Source organism: Pholis gunnellus (assembly GCF_910591455.1).
Source record: "Pholis gunnellus genome assembly, chromosome: 14".
NCBI lineage: Eukaryota > Metazoa > Chordata > Actinopteri > Perciformes > Pholidae > Pholis > Pholis gunnellus.
Genome location: NC_136541.1, coordinates 16,601,474 through 16,623,036, shown reverse-complemented (window position 1 = coordinate 16,623,036; position 21,563 = coordinate 16,601,474). Strand labels below are relative to the sequence as shown.

General features: G+C 42.1%; 1 protein-coding gene across 1 annotated transcript; it reads left to right on the top strand.

Annotated features, from left to right (window-relative positions):
* The first annotated feature begins 2,043 nt into the window (after positions 1–2,043).
* On the top strand, positions 2,044–5,843 carry LOC306705890 (glutamine synthetase). Its single transcript, XM_079172766.1, has 7 exons — positions 2,044–2,175; positions 2,906–3,093; positions 3,183–3,344; positions 4,041–4,187; positions 4,267–4,394; positions 4,489–4,688; positions 4,816–5,843. Exons 2-7 carry the CDS (start codon positions 2,928–2,930, stop codon positions 5,126–5,128), a joined length of 1,116 nt encoding a protein of 371 aa, XP_079028892.1. The 5' UTR covers positions 2,044–2,175; positions 2,906–2,927; the 3' UTR covers positions 5,129–5,843.
* The last annotated feature ends 15,720 nt before the right edge of the window (positions 5,844–21,563 follow it).

Genomic DNA, 21,563 nt, shown 5'->3' with positions numbered 1-21,563 from the left:
AGCTTGGGTGGGGACATCTGCTGTCTTTAGAAGCAGTTTCAAAGACATGTCCAGTCCAGCTCCTGCCACAGTCCCAGATGGTGCAGCAAGGTATTTTAGCCCAGGGCCCTGAGAAGGTTATCATGAAGAACCCCAGCCAGTGTATCAGCAAGTGGTCCTGTGGCATTTTTTCACACTGTGTCCTCATCCTTTTCCAGGGTAACCACAACAACAGATCTGTCCGTTCATGCCTACTTGCAGCACCACCCTGATAATCATCTAACAGTTCGAAGCCTCAATATCAGAGAATCAAAAGGCCTGAGGCAACGTCTTCAAACGTTTTGGCATTCAAGGTTGCTTTGCATAGGTTATCTAATTAAAAGAACCAATTCAACAATTGTTTCCTTGTGTGTTACACCCCCTTTTGTACCACAGCTGGGAAAATTCCTCTTTCGAGGAAAAGCTCACAGCAAATTCAAGCAGAGTCAAGATTCACCTTTATCTGAAGATGAAACACTTACAGTCAGGTGGAAGTGTTCTCCTCCAGGATGACAATGTCTGAGTGACTTGATGAGCATACATTTTGGGAATCATATGTCATGGTCTTCACAACCACCAGATCCCCACCCAGCTGAACACCTATAGGAGGTTTTGGACGCCCACCAAATCATCAAAACAACAAATGAGGGAGTGGATTTTTGACAATGATGTTCATCCTTCTAGCACTCACACTGTTATGGAGGCTTGTGGTGTCCCAACACCCTCATTTACACACTTGATGTTGTTCTTTCCTTTTAATTTGTCAGCCATCTGTACTGATCTACAAAGCCACAAAGCAGTTTGAAGTACATCAAAATTGAGTTGACAACAGAATCTGGCTTTTGACAATTATTTTTAGTACATATTTTACCATAAGGTATTATTATGCAGTACATGTGTATAACTATGTGTACTTTACGTTCAGATAGGGTAAGGTTTGCAACGTTAAAGCTACAAAACAAAGCTAAAACTATAGCATTACTGGTGAAGAGACCGGTGATTACCGCCAAAACTAGACATAATATCAATTTAGCTAAGCCAGCTATTTAATAATTGAATTAGGTAGTAGCTAAATACAACCATGACAAACAGAAACAGCAGCCATTCTGCCAGTAGTCGTGCTGAACGATGACCTAGCCTATCTTTAGCAGAGTAGTTAGCATTAGCTGTAACGTTAACCTGGCCCCTGGACCCCTCAATGTATTTTTCCTACATCCTCATGATTATCTAGACGCTAAAGGCCTCAATACACACTAGACACACCAGGTAATTATATTAAAATCAATAACTAAATCAAGTGTGGTCATTCTGCTATCAATAAACCTTCATAGTTCATTAATGTTGTGTTACAAATCACACTAATTTCAGACAGAGGAGTCAAACACTTCTCTGCATTGTATGCAGGCATCATAAAGACATCATTTTGCATAATTATAACTTGCTCACGTGTGCATTCAGGACTAAACTGGAGCGTACCAGACCATATTTCTTGGTCGGATTACATAACGCCTCCCATTAAAACCAGTACACGGGCAGTGCCTGACTTCTACCACACGGGGGCGTCTTGCACCGAGAAGCCCAATGTTTTGTGCTGAGGATGTCGTTACGATACATTTTGTCCCACACGGTCGAGTCCGTCTGCAACAAAGAAGCACGTTGTCGAAAAGCCTTCGACACAGCGTCGTTCACACGTTTTTTGCTTCTTTCTTTTTTAAACTTAGATTATAATTCCTTACATCGCGTCTACATGTGATGGTGAGGGTGCACACACAGACAGACACACACATACACACACACACACACACACAGACACACACACACACACACACACACGCACATACACACACACACACACACACACACACACACACACACACACACGCACACACACACACACACACGCAGTGGGTTGGCACGCACTGGCAGCACGCGGCTGAGTTCCAGTGAACGTTAGGGGGCGTTGCGGTTCAGTTTTCGGTCCAATGGACACGTGCTCCCGTCCCTCCGACCAATCAAAGAGACGACGTCCCAGTTCCTGCTCTTATAAATGTTCACGGATCTCAGAAACCCGGTACTGGAGAATGAGAGACACACTAGCGAAACATCACTCGACCCGTCAGTCCTTTAGTTTTTATTTCAATTTCCTCGTTTTCCCAGGTAATGTAACTTATTTGTATTTCCGTGTTGTGTGCCTTGTGTAACTTCATCCTGTCGGTGTACCTGCTCAGCTTGTAGCCTACTCATTGACTTTTCATTGTTTCTCACTTTAGACAATGAACTCTTAATAACCATGCTCGTGTATCTCGCCTCGGTCGCTCCGGCTTTTACATTCCATATCCGCTGTGGCTGCTTTACGTTTAAACGTGGTCTAGTTGTCGGTAGAAGGAGCGATGGACTACAACGAGGAAGCCCGATGATGTAATGTTTCATCGCATCGTGTCGTCTAACTATTGTAACCATGGCTACAGGCGGAAAGGTAACAGGATGTACAGTAAAGAGGCGGTTTTTATTTTTTGCAGACCTTGTGCGTAGTGCGTAATTCCACGAGGCAGCCTCACTAAATGCAGCCTGTTAGTCTTGCACGTGTGGTGGCAAGTGGCTTGTCCCTTTGTTTCCAACCTGGGGAGAGAGAGAGAGAGTGAGTGTGTGGGGGGTGGGGGGGGGGTAGAAATGTGACTTATTTTACGTCCTAAACGCGTTTTTCATCCCCGCTCCTTTCTGGAAGAGGAGACAATAGTGCTGTTTTTGTGGGAAGAGGGGGAGGGCGGGGGGGGGGGGGGGGGGGGGTGCGCCCCCCCCCAAAAAAGCCCTGTTACGCAACATGAGCTCCAGGCCGCACCGAGGTCTCATTCCTTGCTCTTCTTCTTCTTCTTCTTCTCCTCCTCAGGTGTTTTATAGTAGCAAATAAGATGGCCACTTCCGCCAGCGCCACATTGAGTAAAGCTGTCAAGCAGCAGTACATGGAGCTCCCTCAGGGGGATAAGGTCCAAGTCATGTATGTCTGGATCGATGGAACCGGAGAGGGGCTCCGGTGCAAAACCAGGACACTGGATTCTGAGCCCAAAAGCATTGACGGTAAGCAGCCCCTTGAATCGTCCTGAAACTACCATTTAAGATGATACCGTAAGTCCTCAAGTTCAAACCCCTCTCCCCTCCTCTTGCAGATCTTCCCGAGTGGAACTTCGATGGCTCCAGTACAAACCAGTCTGAGGGCTCCAACAGCGACATGTATTTGATTCCTGCTGCCATGTTTCGGGATCCATTCCGCAGAGACCCCAACAAGCTGGTCCTGTGTGAAGTGCTCAAGTACAACCGCAAACCTGCAGGTAACAAAGAGGAGCTGTAAAGTTTATTATTTTTAATTGTAATTAATGGCGCCATTAAAAATGCTTTTCTTCTATAAGAGAAAGTAATATGACTATTAAACATCATTTAAAAGCTGTTGTAACGGGAGTATGCCTAACTAAACATGAATCAGACTTTCAATGCATGATGGGAAGAAAATTACTTGGTGGGGGGGGGTTAGAAATGTCTAATGCTCAAAAATAAATAGTGTCTAGTCTGCCCTCAAACTATTAATCTACTCAAATAGTGAATGAACCCTGCTATGTTGCGTTCCTTGTGGGGGGGGTTAAATAGCACACAGTTGCGCGCACAAACTTCTGCGCACACATTCACATGCTTTGACACAAGTTCACTTATTGGCATGTGCTCATTCGTTATGTACATACACACTGACTCGGGCATTCGGAGGTTGAGGCATGTTCCTGTAGAAGTGATGGGAATTTATTGTAACCTTGAATAATTTCCGTTTCATACACAACTGTTACGTCTTGAGAGGACATGCCACGCTCTGTCTCTCTAGGACCCTAAAGCAAATTTTGAAATTGTTGCATATCGTACCAAAGTACTACTATTTAGAGGACTTTAAAGATGCTTTGCAAAACTTGCCCAGGTAACTTGATTTGACTGTACTGGTGTCAGCCTACTAATTATATATATATATTTTTTTGTTCTTACAGAAACCAACCTTCGAATCACATGCAGCAAGATAATGGCGATGGTGGAGGACCAGCATCCCTGGTTCGGCATGGAGCAGGAGTATACCATTCTGGGCACAGACGGACACCCTTTTGGCTGGCCATCCAATGGTTTCCCTGGACCACAGGGTAAGCGGCTACGCGTTGAGTTGTGCATAGAGAACCTAGATCAATGCCTGGATGGTTTTATTAATGAATGCATTTACAGGTCCATACTACTGTGGCGTGGGAGCTGACAAAGCCTATGGCCGAGACATAGTGGAGGCCCATTATAGAGCTTGTCTGTATGCTGGAGTCGACATCTGTGGCACAAATGCAGAAGTGATGCCTGCTCAGGTAATAATTAAATTAACTAATCCATGTTTGAAGGTTCACATGTTTTTCAAAAGGGCCAGATCAAAATGTAACTGTACTGTACTTGTGTCTCCAGTGGGAGTTCCAGGTGGGGCCTTGTGAAGGGATCAACATGGGTGATCACCTCTGGGTGGCGCGCTTCATCCTGCACCGTGTCTGTGAAGATTTTGGCGTCATTGCCTCATTCGACCCCAAGCCGATCACTGGCAACTGGAACGGCGCTGGTTGTCATACAAACGTCAGCACGAAAGAGATGAGGGAAGACGGTGGATTGAAGTGAGTGTCAAACGCATCATGGTTGAGTTGACTCAGCTGATTTAGTGCAGGTTTTTTTTTTTTTTTTGTCTTTGTGTGCATGATTTTAAACGTTTCTGATGGGAATCCTGTCATTTCTTGCCCTCAGAGCCATTGAAGAGTCCATTGAGAAGCTCGGGAAGAGGCACAGCTATCACATCCGTGCCTATGATCCCAAAGGGGGGCTCGACAACGCCCGCCGTCTCACCGGCCGCCACGAAACCTCAAACATCAACGAATTCTCCGCAGGCGTGGCCAACCGTGGCGCCAGCATCCGCATCCCTCGTAACGTCGGCCAGGAGAAGAAGGGCTACTTCGAGGACCGCCGCCCGTCGGCCAACTGTGACCCGTACGGCGTGACGGAGGCCCTGATCCGCACCTGTTTGCTGAGCGAGGAGGGAGATGAACCTGCGGATTACTAGATCCACAACTCTATGAAATGACTCTCACTGTCCTCCTGACTTTATCTTTTCTTTACACTAGTACTGTATTTTATTTTATTTTCTCTCTCTCCCCCCCACTGAGATGATCTTTAACCTGCAATTAATGGCTTAAAGTTGGCTGGTCAACTTAAAACATGACACGGTAATGATAGCCTTGGTAGTTATGTGCTGGTAATGGCAGGGTACGTCTTTCCCCTAGTCTTTAGAAGGGATCGGCTTTTGTAACAATGTTTTATAGCCCAGATCTTTCCCTTTTTGTCTGTGACTAAAATGAACTGAAGCGCACGGGGACCCTGATGAGTAGAGCTGCTGAAGGCTGGGCAGCATGTGTAACTTAATAAAATCTGACTAGTTCATGTACTGTTTAAAAAAAAAATAATCTGTTGACCTGCCGTTATACGTATCCAGTCTTCAACGTTACTAATTCTTTATGAAGTGTCTCTTTTTTTTAAATGGCAATGTTTGTCTTTGACACACGGGGTCAACTTGTATGGTACACTTTGTAGATGTCTGTACCCAGACGTATGTTGTTCAAATGTGGTGGATTTGTCCATTATGCCATTTGTAGATTTTCCTCAAGGAGTTTTATCCTTTTGTTAACAGCGATATTGTAATGCACCTGATTTGGTAATGCATCATGTTTACTGGACCTGGTGCTTTTATTGATGCATTTAAAACTTTTATTTTACCACAGCATTGGTTGTCTGACTCTTTACTTCAAGACTTAACAGTATAGTTTTGACAAATCTGCTTTCCAAGAGCTGGAGAACACCGATGCCACGGTATGCGATTAATATTAGACTAGAGCTAGTGGCTGGTTAGCGTAGCATAAAGACTGGAACCAGGGAGACTCATTGATTCTGAAGTTTAGGGATTAACACAAATGTTACCCTTCAGACTGAGCCACACTGTTGCCCCTGTTTTCCATCTTAATACTAAGCAAGCTGGTTGCTTATTTGGAGATCAATGCTATAAAATGATGGAACAGACTTCTCCATAACAACTTGTGAACGCAATCATTTAAACAAGTATCTAGATGGCCAAAGGAAAAGCAGCTCGTCTGCAATCTAAACTCTAAACGCTCAGACTTGTGAAAGCTTACCAAACAGCTGGCGACAGCATTTTCCCGAGAGCAGTAAACCTGAACAAGAAAACAAATGTGCTTTCTTTTGTCAAATGTTCTGATGTGTCAGTCTGGCTGACATCTTGGCAGGAGATCAACATTGTCTTTGTTCTGACTGGTCTTTTAGAAAGTAACTGAAACTGGTGTTAGGAGTGTTATGCTCCTTCACTGGAAGGTGCGGTGTCATCCTCACCTCAGGACTGTTCTTGAGAATGGAACGTACATTGTCTGGATCCCGTTATCAGCTAAACAAACCAGACCAGCAAGTTCACAAGGCAGAAATAGTTTTATCTTTGAGTTTGGTTCCCACTGTATGGGACTGCTGGATTGAGGGTGAAGTTCTACCAGTAAGAGTGAGTGTGTGTGTGTGTATGTATGTGTATATATATATATATATATATGTATATATATATATATGTATATATATATATATACATATGTGTATATATATATAGAAATACTATGTGGTAAATACAGGTGTATTTGTACAAAAGTGTAACTAATATGCCAATATTTCCTGCATACCTAAGCATATAGTGCCAGCACATGTCGTGTGACCAAGCTTTGCAGCCTGCTAAGAACAAATGTGCCAATTCAGCACTATTTTAAGTCAAAGCTGTCTTAATGAAAGGCGTTGTGAGTCAGCACTTCACGGATATAAACGTAGTGAAGGAATGCTTTGTTTCCCTATCTACAACAGGGAGTCATTACAACCAAACCTCATTTCATGGGACATAAACATTTACTTCACTCACTCCATTTGGGGGAAGGGCAACGTAAGTTTGCTTTGAGACCTTTCCCCTACATCCCGACTGGCCTCGCAACAGCACGCCGGCTCACTGATTGGATATGCCAGGGACGAGTTAACCAATCATAAAATTTAGCTCAGGTTCAGTCCTATTTCAGAGGACGTTGGCTGGCCTGAAGCCAACACATGTACTCTAACGTTTTGTTCTCCAGAATCTCCGTAAACATAAACTATTGTGTCATTTTGTGTCTGACTTTGCAGGTTCCTAGAGTTTGTGTATGGTCATCGTGTACAGAGCTGTGGGACAGAATGCAAAGTTTGGAGTGCAGTTTAAAAAGTATCAGGAAACAACACTACTTCACGGAATACTTCACCCTCAAAATGACCTTGTGTATATCAACGACTCACCCCCTAATGCCTTGAATGGAGTGAGTGATTTATATACAAATGGTCATTTGGGGTTGAAGTATTCCTGTGATACTTCATAACATAATTCCAAAGTAGAACACCAACAGGGCTAATGTGTCAGAAATATTCTTCATCCGTACTTCTATTACATTCATACAGAAACCGTGGTGCAGTTCAGATAGCAAGTGGTGTAGGAAGAGAGCAGTTGCAGGACAATTAAACTGGCCACACGCTGCACTACAGCCCATTACTCCCAGTAAAATGTCCTACATTCACAATCTCAAACTGGGACACAATGCTCTTTTTCCCAACCTACCCCCACATCCCCCCCCTGTACTTATATTCTTTCATATCCCTTTGACCATGTGGGTAGTCAAAACATTACCAAAAGGGCATTAACCTCAATCCCTCCCTCCATCTTCCATTTATATATTTGACAGAAAACCTGCATGGATATGTTGTATTCAGCCTCATTGAACACTTGATTGTGAAATGCTCTTGCAGGATGTGGGGAGTTCACTTCCTCGATATACGATCTGTGAAAAGCACCTAATGACATTCAGTCACCGTCTTAACTCCCTTCCACTTCCTTCGCTGCGAAGCTCAATTAGGGGGACTTCGATTTGCATGCAGAATCCAAACCACCCTCCGCCTGGGAAGCTCAAACGACGGGGAGACACTGGACAAAGGATGGAGAGGGATGCTGCCCTGTTGCTATGACAACCACCGGAATGTACAGGCTGGATTGTGGTTCTTGTGTGGAGTGGGGAAAAGGAAAAAAAAACGCATGTTATGTAAGGAGGGGAAAAAAAACATGAAATGGGGTCTCATAAATGGAGCTGCACAATAACCCCCCCCCCCCCCCCCCCCCCCCGGCCGAACACACAACGTTAAGATGCTAGTCAGTAAGCGCGCACTCACACTACGGCACCAGGCAGTGCAAATGCCCTCTGGTCTTGTACAATTTCACTACATATTATTAAAAATAATGACGTAAAAATAGCACACGGTGCTGCAAGAAAAACAGCACGTGCACGGAGCGTCTATCACTTTTAAAGGTTGAGGCTTTGCTGTCCGTGTGCATCTACAGCATGATCTGTCCTCACTTGTGCTGTGTTGTTGTGTAACACACCATACTAGTTCAAACCAGTACTGGCTCTTCTTTTCTACAATGTGTAACAAGGGAAGGGGACAGACTATATTCATCTTCTGGAGCAACAACTAAACTTCTGACTCACCCAGAATCTGATAGGTATTTAGACCTGGATCACCTCAGAAAACACTACCACACCTGCAGCACTGTCAGATGTGTACTCTTTTTCTCACACTCCCAGAGCTGCGAGGCAGGGTGGTGGTAATGCTAATTTCCCCTAACTGGAAATACTCTCCTGTCTCGGTTCCACAGTTATCCCCGTCCTTGTTCGAATTTCATGCTGTTACTGTCACTTATCCAGTCAAGCTCACCATTGCTGTTGTGTATCGTCCACCAGGCCCTCTTGGTGAGTTCTTGGAGGAGCTTGACACATTAGTCTCGCACTTCCGTGACGATGGCTCCGCACTCATCCTGCTCGGCGACTTCAACATCCAGACTGATAAGCTAGAACCTCTTCTTTCCTTCCTCTCCTCCTTTGACCTTTACGACTCCCCTTCTCCTCCTACCCACAAGGCCGGCAACCAGCTGGATCTTATCTTCACTAGACACTGTTCTACTGCCAACCTCTCCGTCATTCCCCTCCAGCTCTCTGACCACTACTTCCTGGCCTACTCCCTCTCCCTCTCCTCTCCCTCTTTACGTCCGCCACCTCACCTCTTCAAGAAGTACTACCCTGAGCCTTTCACTTAGCACTCATTGTATTCGTATTAGTTTGTTGCACTTATTTTATTCGTGTTAGTTTGTTGCACTTATTGTAATCGTACTAGTTCGTTGCACTTATTGTATGTGTTTGTTTCTGCACTGTACGTTGGCTCTGGTGTATGCTCTTAGATACTTGTTTAGCAAAGGATATGCATTGGAACACATGTGCAAACCCAGCGCTGTCTGCAGGAGCAGAGAGTAACGAGTTGCTGCATGTTTATATCCACGGTGCGGTCTCACGTTCACAGGGCTCGGTGTGACAGATGTGGTGCCCTAACTGTAGAGGCATCCTGATTGGCTGAGCACTCGAGTGTGATTGGGCTGATGCTAGATCCCCCCATCTAGCCACTCGTGCTTACCTGCGCCGTCATTGGTCACGCTATTATGTATGACACAGTGACACAGTTTTTTGTGGTGTAGTGCTGCAGAGCAGACACAGTTATTGTTTCTCTCAGACTGCAGATAGATAGTCAGAACAGATCAACGTGTGTTGTTTAGTGTATTGGGGTAAATTAAGTTTTTATAGAAAATCAGCCGTCTGCGTTGTGTTTATGTTAAGGCCTTCTTGTGTAAGTGATAAAAGCTGTCAATGTGGATTAAAGCACAGATACTTGCTCAGCTGTTTATAATCCAAAGCATTAAGGATTATGAGCGTGGTTATAATTAACCACGCTCTGTTATTTTAGCTCACAAGCAGTTCCGGTCAGCTTCACAAAAGTTCATACAGCCCACACTTCCATGACTTGAATAGTTGGCAGGGTGGATGGCCAGATGCCAGCAGTGACGCCAAACTCCCAAGGACTGCTCCCCTCCCCCCCAAATCCTCCTGCTGATTTATCTGCAGGGGGTGTCCCTTCTTTAACACACAAAACAATGAGTGACCCGCAACCCCACTCCCCTATCCCGAGTCCACTTTCTGTGTCATTTTCCATTTTCTAATGAAGCATACAAAGCCCATCCATGTCCTAACGGTAGAATAGTCTTTGCTAGTACACTTTGTCCTTTTTTTCTTTGTCCTGAGAATCTGTTTTGTATTATGAAATATGAAACTGTATTGCTTCATGTGGTAGGACTGCACCATGACAGCAGCAGCCAGTATACATAGAAAACAACAGAAATCATGCAAAATATGAAAATGCACTAATGCACTTTACGTAATGGAAATATACGAATATATCCCAGATTCAATTCTATGCATAAATATTTATAGATATTTTGAATGTGGTTTCTGAATGATTGAATGGTTTAGAGAGGATTTGAATGAAACCTGATGACGTGTTTATTTTCTAATAAAAAAAGGTTAATTGATCTTGGTTAAAATCAAGCTTTCTTTGATTTAGTTTCATACAACAACAAAAAACATGTCTATTTAAAAAGATCATTAATTTATGACCACGAGATATATATAGCATGATAGAGTAGTTGAGCAGGAGAAAGAAGTCATACATGAAGCCAACAGCTGCCTCTCACATGGCAGCCATTGTACTACGGCTGTTTGCTTAAAAGATTGAACCCCGAACAGGTCAACGTTCTGGGTCAACTTCAGCACTGACTGGACACGTCTGCCAGACAGACGCTTAACAAACAACACCTACGTATTAGGGATGCACCAATCCAACTTTTTCAGTCCTGATTCCGATAGAGTGCCGATCTGATGTTTAATTTGTGAGCAGTAGGCCTCAATGTGTGGAAGTGACTGGGGTCATTCTTTTAAATAAATACGTAGATATAAATTTACTGAATTGTTATTTATTATCAAAATAATAAACCGTGCACCAGCAGGATTTACAATTCCAGAGTGTAAACCTTTTCAATGCAGAGTGGTCAAAACTCGACGAGGAATTATAATTCCAGTATCTAATGTATACAGTATACAAACATAGGATTGATATGAATAAATCTGCCTTATTGTCCCCAATGTCCCATCCAGCAATTTGAGTCAGTATCGGCCCGAAACCCGTTATGAGTATCGTTGCATGCCTACTTCATAAGACTGCCATGAATTCCTAAATACCTGCTTCCACCCACACTCCGTGTTAGTCAGAGCTGAACACACCCTTTACTGTTGAATAACACCACACCACACCACACCACAGTTAGGCAACGTACTCAACACTTTGTGCGTCATGTAAAAAGTAATGGCTTACCCTCAGCCTCACCAACAATCAACAGGCAGAGTGCATTATAACGACAATCAGAAAAACAATGTTCCGATATCGGGGAAGGGCAGAGGTGGAAGAAGTACTCCTTTACTCCTTTACTTGAGCAAAATACATTCATGTAAAAATACTCCATTACGAGTAAAAGCACTGCATTCAAAATCCTTAAGTAAAAGAACAGAAGTATTATCAGCTAAATGTACGTAGAATATGAAAAACACCCCCTGCGACTACTATGTTAGAATATATATACTCTATATATATATATAGATATATATATACAAAACAGTAACATTATAAATTATCTTGCATGTTGCTGGATGACTTAACACAAAAGGGACTCACCTTTTCTCAGTAAAGGCTACGCTGTTTGGATGTCTGGAAAGTAAATTCAAGAACACACATTTACCAATTACTGCCAAAGTGAATGAAACAGAGATCTTCAAGAGTGTGACTTTAAATGAAACCATATGAGAAGTTAGGAGGGGAAACAGCTCTTTGGTTCTACTAGATACTGGTAGACCTCTGAAAAGCGACAAGGAGCCCCGACAAGTCACTGCTTTTTCGTAATTGGTCACACTCCAAAAAGAGTGAAAACCACGGCTTTGATCTTGAACAGTGTGTTGCTTTTACATTTTTTTGACTTGTTATATTTTCGACGTACAATCTTGATCTGAAAAGGATCAGGTTTACTTCCTGTCAGCTGCAAAAAGGTAGCTTCCTTGTCAGCTAGTGTTATTGTCTTGTCCTTGTTTTACCTGCCAAGGGACTGCAGATGCAAATTAGCTTAAGCTACAATCTGCTACAGTGCATCGAATGGAGACATTTATGTTTAAACTGTACATGGTCCCTTTTAAATAAATTTGATTAATAATAAATATTGCATTAACAAAGATTGCAACAGGAAATACAAAGGGGCTCATTTATAATATTAATGTTGTAAAGTTTGAAAAAGGTCTACAGTTGTCATGAGAAAGATGTCCGTGCCACAGCGAGCAGCCTTCAGGACACTGTACATTGACTCTCCTTTCTATAATGACGCACATGATCAAAATGAACATTTTAATTATTATTTGCTTTGGCCTCTTCCTTGACTGCTCTTTGCTGGTAGTCCAAATATTATTAACAGTTAGCTCGTGATGATGTGCCGAAAAAAAAAATACACCTAGTATGTCTCAAGCTCAGCAAAGACGTTTTTGGACACAATTTACTGGTATGATGGAACAAGGTGGGAAAATTAGGTCCATGTCAAAAAAAAGCAGAGCTTATATTTTAAGCCCTGACCTGAAATGGTTGAGCACACTGTTTGTGTAAGTTTCTCAAATCTATGACAACTTCAGCAGGGAGTTCCTTGACTTTCCATATCCACTGTTGAAGATTGACCGGTTTCACAGACTGACGCACTGCAGCCTCCATCAAGCGCATCCATGTTGGGATTGGATTATGCTTGTAAGTGTTGTTCATACATTTTATGTGACGACAGAACAACATATTTACCTGAATAACTCTCTCAATGGTTTGCTTCCTAACATGTTTGCATCAATTTAAAATTGTTTAAAGCTGATTTGTTTCACACAGGAGTATTTGGGTGGGTGCAGCAGTCAAGAGCTACAAAGACATAAATAACAGAAATACTAACCTCGTGATGTTGGATATTTTGTGTCATCATAGGGAGTGATTTATTGTTCGTGATGATTTCTAGTGAGGTTAGATATCTTCACAACGCGCTGCAGCAGAAGTGGACGTTGGAAAATGACTGGATATAATATTTACCACAGTTAGAAAATGATTAAGCCACAATCTCCTATACTTCTTGATAACTGAATGTTTTTCGATGTTAGTGCAGTCGGCTCATAGGCCTTCTTGCGCAACACATTCTCACTCCCAAATCACATTGTGGTTTGGGTGGTTGTTGGGTGGTTGTTGGGTGGTTGTTGGGTGGTTGTTGTACTGTAGAAGCAGCCTTTGTTTGTTCCTTAACTGGTGATACTTAGCTGGGCTACGCATGTTTAGTAACACAACTACAGTAACATAAATCAAAGTTGACTTGGAAACCAGGGAACCAACAAACACAAGAGTCTGGGAGTTGATACTGTTATTTAAGGTAAAAACGTCCTAAAAACTAGGTACTTTCTAGCAGGTCAATGATCATGGGCATCATTTCTTTCATACATATTAACATCAATCCTACCACCTGCTGCTGCTCTGTCCCTGCGCCACGCACTACACAAACAGTATACTCAGGAGATGCAGTAGGCTAAGACTTATCTCCACATGAGCCAAACAACCTGGGTAAAGTCCAGTGTTGGTGTTGATCAGGCACCTCCAACGGCCCAGAGAATAGGAGAGTAAAAAAACACAACTGCTTTGTTTTCCTTTGTTCATCCATCCATGTGCTTCCAGTCCTGACCAGCTAAGACAGGAGAAGCCTGTTTGTCATTTCCCCATTGAACACCTCCCACTGTTGTTTATAGGCCTTACAAAGGGAATGCTTATTCTTCCAGGATTCATGTTGGCCTGATTTCCACTGCCCTTTAAGCATACACACATATGCCTACACGGATGCTACAATGCACACGTCTCTGGCAACACGAAAGCCCGGACAGGTTAGTTAAAGTAAGCTTATTCAAAACAAGCAGGGACAAACCACAATGTCAAGGCGTTTCTTCGTCATTAAATACCATTACGCAGTACGTATGACTGACCTGAGTCTTGATACGCGTTATCATGGAAACATAATAGTTAGGTGGAAAACAAAGAGAGACAATTGATTATATTTATTTAATCTTGAGTCTGTTTGCTTTGGCCTTAAGATGCAGACACGGCAGGTTAATGTTACATAAGATGACTGGGTGGGTGAGGTAGAGAAGTAGATGATTTTGTAATGAGGATTAAATGTTCAGTGAGTAAGTAGCTGAATAATTTAATTAATATAAGCATTTTGAAGGTTATTGATAGACTTGGGGCTTTTAAGAAGAGTCTTAAAACATTCTTGTCTGGTCTGGCTTTTAATTAAAACATGTTTTTGAGGATTTTCTAAATTATTTTCTCTTTCTTCACTTCACCAAGTTGATCATGCTGTATTTGTATTGATTTTATGGTTTTTACACAAAGAAGAGTTCTCATCATTTTGAACTTGATAGTGGTGGATAATAAGTGTTCAGATTGTTTTCAATAGTAAAAAAGAAAATTGCTTTTTTGCAATTAAATGTTTTTACTTCGGTAAACATATTAACAGCGCAACAACATGGTGATGGCTGAGCCGGCAGCTTGCAGCTAACAGTGCAAACAATGACAACGGTGCTGACAGAGCTGACACGGTTTACCTGAGTGGGAACCGGAGAGCGCTACGCTTCCGTGACACATAACACTGTCGGTCGGGACGACGTTATGAGCTGTAACCGACGTTTGAGCGCAGAATGACTTCATTCATTCATACAATCTTGTTTAGAGAACCTTTAATCTTGTAGCTGATCCCATATACAACATGTTTTTGTCGTTTTTAGGGGGATCTCTAGTGGGAGATAGCAGGTCAACAGTATATGTCACATAGAAGTGGTTTACATCTTCTTAAACGTGCAGTTCACCAGTGTGTGTCAAGGTGTTCTGTAATAAATATTGTGTTCTGTTAGGCGCCTATTTAAATGGTCGAAGTTTAGAGTGTAAAAGAGCTTAGAACATTATGATAAAAGTATATGATAGTATATGATTCCCATGCTCAATTGTCAGAATGCAGAAATATTAAATATTTGAACAGGCAAAAATAACATGCATGCAAAAAACTGCTTGGTTTATGCTCAGACCTGCATGAGATTAGCATACAGTGAGCATGTGTGTAAATGGGGAGACCCATGGAACCCATTTTCATTCACAAATGTAAAAGGTCAAGGGACCCCTTTGAAATGGCAACGCTAATTTTTCTCTTGCTAAAATGTACCCAAACTGTGGAGCGTTATTTAGATCCTTAGGTTGCTTAGTTTCAATACCAATGTCTTCACTCTAGCTTTATAACTGAGCCCACTACTGTCACTTAAAGACAGTAATGTTGGGCGGGATCAGCGACAAACCCTCATTTATCATTTCTGAATATGGATAATTGAACTAAATTGAATGGAAATCCATCAAGACTTTAATAACATTTCCATCAGCTCCAGCTGTGTTTTTGTGTGTGTACATGTTAACATGCTGACACGCCAAACATTAGTATCTGCTTTACATCTGCAAAATTGGACTTAAGTACAACACTTTGTCCTTGTATTTTTAGAGACACAACCCTGTTTTGTAGACAAACTTCTTTTTCACTCTGTCATTCTTCTCTTTCTTGAGAGCTACGACAGAGGACTTAACAGTGAGTCATGCTGGGACGAACCGTTCCCAAAAGACACCAGTCCGGTCAGTCGTGTCATTCAGCTCAACCAGGCAGACAAACAGACACACACACACACACACACACACACACAGGTGACTAAAGCACAGCGCTCAGTGTGAACAGCTGACGGTCTCAAACCTCAGATAACGAGATATGAGATATTTCGACTCTGCACCTGCGTTTACGTCTTGGCTTCCAAAAGTGATGCAGAGCTACTGTGAGATTATGTAATGTCCTGGATGTATGGCCTCTATGTGCTTCAACACACAAGCAGGTTTTACACACGTGATTAGGCATGCAAAACACACTGACCCTCTGTGTAAAGCCACTGGATTGTGTTCCCATTCACACAATTATTATGTCCTCTGCCATTTACGTTTACAGAATGCAAAAAAACGTTCAGTAATTACTCGTTTGTCAGACGATGTAAAAAGACAAAGCTCACATGATGGTTGTAATTGGATGATTACATAATGATTGCATTGTGAGAGCAGCACATTCAATTAGTTTCTCAGTCAGTCAGTGTTCATTTTCACTGTGCTTCGGCTTTGTCTACAAGTTTCCAGTTTCCTTAAAGGAGCACTACACCAATTTTACACATACAAGGTCGGTTTACCAGTCTTATGAGTATGATTCAGCCTGTGAAAACATTTCACAGTTGTCCTCTGTGGCTCTGGCCGAGGTTTGTTAACCCTCCTGTTATGTTGCGGGTCAAATTGACCCGTTTCAAAGTTTGAAAATCTAGAAAAAATATTTACAATTTTTTTTTCTGTATGAAACTTCTTCTGCTTGCCTTAATTAGGGTAATCTACGTGAAAAAAAATAAATAAAAAATATCATGTATTTGCAACCCCCCCCTGCAGGTTTATATAACAGAGATGATGTTCGGGGTCAATTTGACCCGGCAGTGAAGTGGAGGCTATAAGGGATCAAAGGGGTCAAGTTTAGACCATTTCTTTCTTTGAAAATGTGAGACAAAGTATCTCTTACTCCTCCCAACATGTTTCACCCCATTACACACACACACACACACACACACACACACACACACACACACACACACACACACACACACACACACACACACAGCACCTGTGCGAGAAAGGAAAGGGAAACCTTTTTTTTTCTCGCGGGAAAACTCCACCCACACTTAGCAGGAGAGGGGAGAAACATACGAAAGGGTTGCTTGGGAGTCCTACCCAATCATGTATTTGCAACCCCCCCCTGCATGTTTATATAACAGAGATGATGTTCGGGGTCAATTTGACCCGGCAGTGAAGTGGAGGCTATAAGGGATCAAAGGGGTCAAGTTTAGACCATTTCTTTCTTTGAAAATGTGAGACAAAGTATCTCTTACTCCTCCCAACATGTTTCACCCCATTTCACACACACACACACACACACACACACACACACACACACACACACACACACACACACACACACACACCTCGTTCATTGTGTTGATATCTTGTTCATTTTTGTAAATGTGTGTTTCTTAACACTATAAATAAACATAAATACAGTTTACTTTCAATACAAATCCTTATGACTCATTTAGCTTGATTTTGAGTGAGCGGGTCAATATGACCCTGAACAGCAGAGGTGTCTCTTCTCCATTTATCTACATCACCCCATGAAAAAAAGAAAGTTTCAAAATGTAAAAATAATTTAGAGAAAAATACATGTTATGGTAGACTAATGCAATTTACATCTAGGTTTTTCCAATGTACCTAAAAAATTGTTTTAACATGTATTTTTCATTAAAACGAGTGAGTTACCCTCATTGAACTATGATCTATGGAGGGGGGAATAACTCCATTCCACTAAAAACTGATTGAATTGTTAGTAAGGGTGTTGGTGATGAGGTACAAACTATATTTATTAGGATTTTTTGGTTTCTGACAACTTTTGGATGATTAAACCTGCACCGGGTCATATTGACCCGCGAACATCATGGCTGTACCTAAAAAACGAACATAACAGGAGGGTTAAAGGACCAGTGTGTGTTTAGTGGCAGCTATGAGGTTGAAGATTACAAACAGCTGAATCCAAACATAGTTTGGTCCGGTCTCTACTGATATGAGGTATCGTAGAGCTCTGGGTGAACATAGACGGCTACAATATTTATTTCCTGATTCAACAAAGCTGACAGTCTCGTGGGGAGGGAAGGGGGGAGCTGCGCTCATGTGATTGGTTGAAAATGAGGCTGACATCTGATTAGGTCTATGTTGAAAAAAACGCATTTGTGAATCCAGCGACGTGAGATGAGTCTCATAAATCCACAAATAAATGTGAAGCGATTTGCAAATAAATGCAGTGCGATCCACAAATAAATACATACAAATGTAGAAATATATTTGTGATTTTTTTTTTACATTTATATAAATCGTAATTTATTTATTTGTGCATTGGAATGTATTTGTGAATTCTTCTGCGCGCATTTGTAAATCGAATATATTTGTAAATCCTTCTGTGTGCATTTGTAAAATGAATATATTTGTGAATTGTTCTGTTTGCATTTGTGAGTCTTTCTGTGTGCATTTGCAATTATTGAGACTGATCTGACCCCATAGTATTCTCCCCTGACATGCATCGACTAAACATAAGTTTTAATCCTTTTATTCTTCTTCTTTTGGCCCCAAACTATCTCAATTCTATTTTTGTCTCTGTTAAAATGGTCATAATTGAAGAAAAGAAGAAAAACATTTAACAGGTCACCCCAAACGTTTAAGCAGCAGTGTGTAGCCTAGTCTGCGTTGTTGTGAACATAAACCAGCCTTGGTCTCTAATCTTTGTTCCCATTAAGTGTTGATTCAAATCACAGACGTGGACTGGATCTGTTGCTGCATAATTGCCAACAGTGTGTCAGGGTTCAAGCTGTTCTCATTCATTATTCCTACAAATACCTACAATTCCTACAAATGTTGTTCATTTGAATAACACAGAGAATCATGAGTATGAAGAGCCATGTCAGCAGGAGGTTGGAGTGGTTAGGTGAAACAATCACGAGACTTTCACCCAGGAGACCCCTGTATGTGTGAAACCAAAATACTTACTTACTTTTGATACTTTTGTTACTATTTTAACTCAAACCACGATATTTTCCTGAACCTAACCAAGTAGTTTTGTTGCCTAAACAAAAAGGCAGTTCATATGAGATTGCACGAAAAATTGCTGGTGAGATATCGCACAAAATGCGGGTACGTTGCAGGGTTAGCGAGCCATCCCAGACAGACAAAAGATGAGTCCACACACACACACACACACACACACACGTATGCCAATGCAGTCGGGCAACTTTCTACAGCTTTTGTCAGCTTCTTGGAATCTGCTTGCAACGGCGTATAAACCGCTCGCTGAACACTCAAGGACTCCCTCTAACCCGAGATCTAAAAATGATTACACGAAAGCAGTGCCCTTTCCATCCCCCCCTTGAGCTCGTGTAAGATTAAGGGCTGATCATGTATCTGATGGTGCCACAGCAAGTTTGCCACTGCCATTAGTCTGTTGCAAGGTCCTAATCCTGGCAAATCCTTTATTTTCCTCAGTACACCCCCCCCCCCCCACACACACACACACACTACTGCCAGCCTTAACTGAGGCACAACAACAACTAGGGTAAATGAGCGAAGGAGTGACTACTACAAACTGTTGTGGCGTTACTCAAAGGATTGTCGTCATGGTGAATCAATTTTCTCCTAATCCACGGGCAGTAATCAAGACCGAATGATGCGCACAGAATGGAATGACGCAATTTACCATAAGGCTGTGTTCTTGGTGTCCGTCTGCGACCTGTTCAGAGTAATAGGATCGCCCCTGTGGAGGGCAGAGGTTTCAGTGCAGTCATGAAGCAGCAGGGGTGCAGCAGACCAGCTCCTGGACAGACGCACGTCTGGTCCTCTTTGAAGCCGAATAACATGTGTTAAGCATGTGTGGACAGAACGAGAGCTTGGAAAAGATGGAAAAGATGCTCTAAAGCCACATTTTGATAATGTGAGTTAAAATAATGGTAGACGTCAACATTATCAGAGCTGTTTAGATGTTATAAATTCCCCTTAATGTAAAATGAATCTGCAGCGGAAGAAATAATAATGTTTCCTTCACTTCTAGAAGTGTTTGACAGAGTTACACATTTCTTTACAACAAAATACAATTACCAGCGACATACAGTATATTACATGCAATAAATAAAACAAATAAAACATCTTTATTTATTGATGCAGTTTGTAAAAGGGCAAGCCACAGCTATTGACTCTATATCATTTTCTTAGTTCAAATCATCAATAATAAAAATAAAAATAAACAATTGTAGTGTGTATCACACTGCTCATTGCACTACAATCTCAGAAACCTCTTTACTGCTGTTTTGATACATATGCAGCATTCAGAATGAAAACACAAGCAACTTAATAAAAAAAAACATTCAGCAAACACAGAAATGCTGCAGGTCTTACAGAACGATGGAACTAAAGGTCTGCGCATGCTTTGAACAAGCTAGTTGGTAAAAGATGCCGTGCGACCACGTCTGAAGGCAAAAGTGTTTGTAAGTGTACACACACACACACGAACGGTGACATGACGGTGCAAGCATTCAGACACTCCTCTAGAAGAGCATCATGGTTTTTTTCCTCTAAGTTGTACACAGAAAAATAATTAAATAAAGTCCAAACCCTGCAGACTCTCACCTCTGCACACCTGGCACTTTGTTGAAAGCTTTCTGACTCTAGCAAAAGGCTAACGTAAGATTATAACAAATATGTGTCATAATACTGGAATCACATGATCAAAATGTTAAAAGTAAAGTGAAGAACATATTTCTACGGCAATTGAGTGTTGAAGCTTTTCATCCTGTTGAGTACGACTCGCGCGGTGTTGTTTGCACTTAGTTTAAGTTGCAGCGTGTTGATATATTAAACTATTTGGTACACGTTTTTAACTGGAAGATTCATATTTTGTTCATAACTGTAGTATTTTTGTGGCTGTATTGTTGAATAAACAAAAATAACTGGAGACCCAGTTACACAGCCACGACGCCAACTGGGGCCAGGTGCGTAAAATGAGGGGGGAGCCCTTCCCCACTTCCTACCCCCTACTTCCTACCCCCTACTTCCTGTACCCTCAGTCCTCACCCATCTTCAAACTCAACCTTCATTCAGAGCTCCACTGCACACCTGTAAAGTTTTGTGACTGCACCTGGCACTGACGCTCCCGCGGTACCAAGAATATGTCCACAGACCCACAAGGTGAGAACTATTTGGGCTGGTAAAGATTAGTGCCAACCATATTCTCATAATCCTCCCGCTCCTCCTCCTCCTCCTCCTCCTCCTCCTCCTCCTCATCATCATCACATGCGAGGCAGGCTACAAGCATCAAAAGAAAGGGCCCGTCCTCACACCACTCGCTGTGCCTCTGAGTTTAGCACTAACCTTGAAGGCTCCTCTGAATGTGCTGTACAGACGCAGGGTTCGACTTTACAAAGTAAATAAAGCACACAACACCGCGATAATCATTCTTGTGAAAAAAGCCAGTGGAGCAGCTGCAGGTTGCAAGTCAACCTGCGTCAGCAGCAAGGTGAAATAACTGAGATTACAGGCTAGATAGACGGCTCACAATCTTTATTACAGATGTTTGCCTTTTACCATCTCAGACAAGGAGATAGATAATGACATCATCATCATGACCTTTAGATAATGACATATCAGTTCATCTGTGTTACTATGCAATCATTAGTACGTTGTCATGTCTGAGA

Bases quoted from the DNA above. Each gene is read 5' to 3' on its own strand.
- LOC306705890 (XM_079172766.1), top strand. From the start codon at position 2,928: ATGGCCACTTCCGCCAGCGCCACATTGAGTAAAGCTGTCAAGCAGCAG. The intron at 3,345-4,040 runs GTAACAAAGAGG...TTGTTCTTACAG, and splicing joins GTACAACCGCAAACCTGCAG to AAACCAACCTTCGAATCACA. The intron at 4,395-4,488 runs GTAATAATTAAA...TTGTGTCTCCAG, and splicing joins CAGAAGTGATGCCTGCTCAG to TGGGAGTTCCAGGTGGGGCC.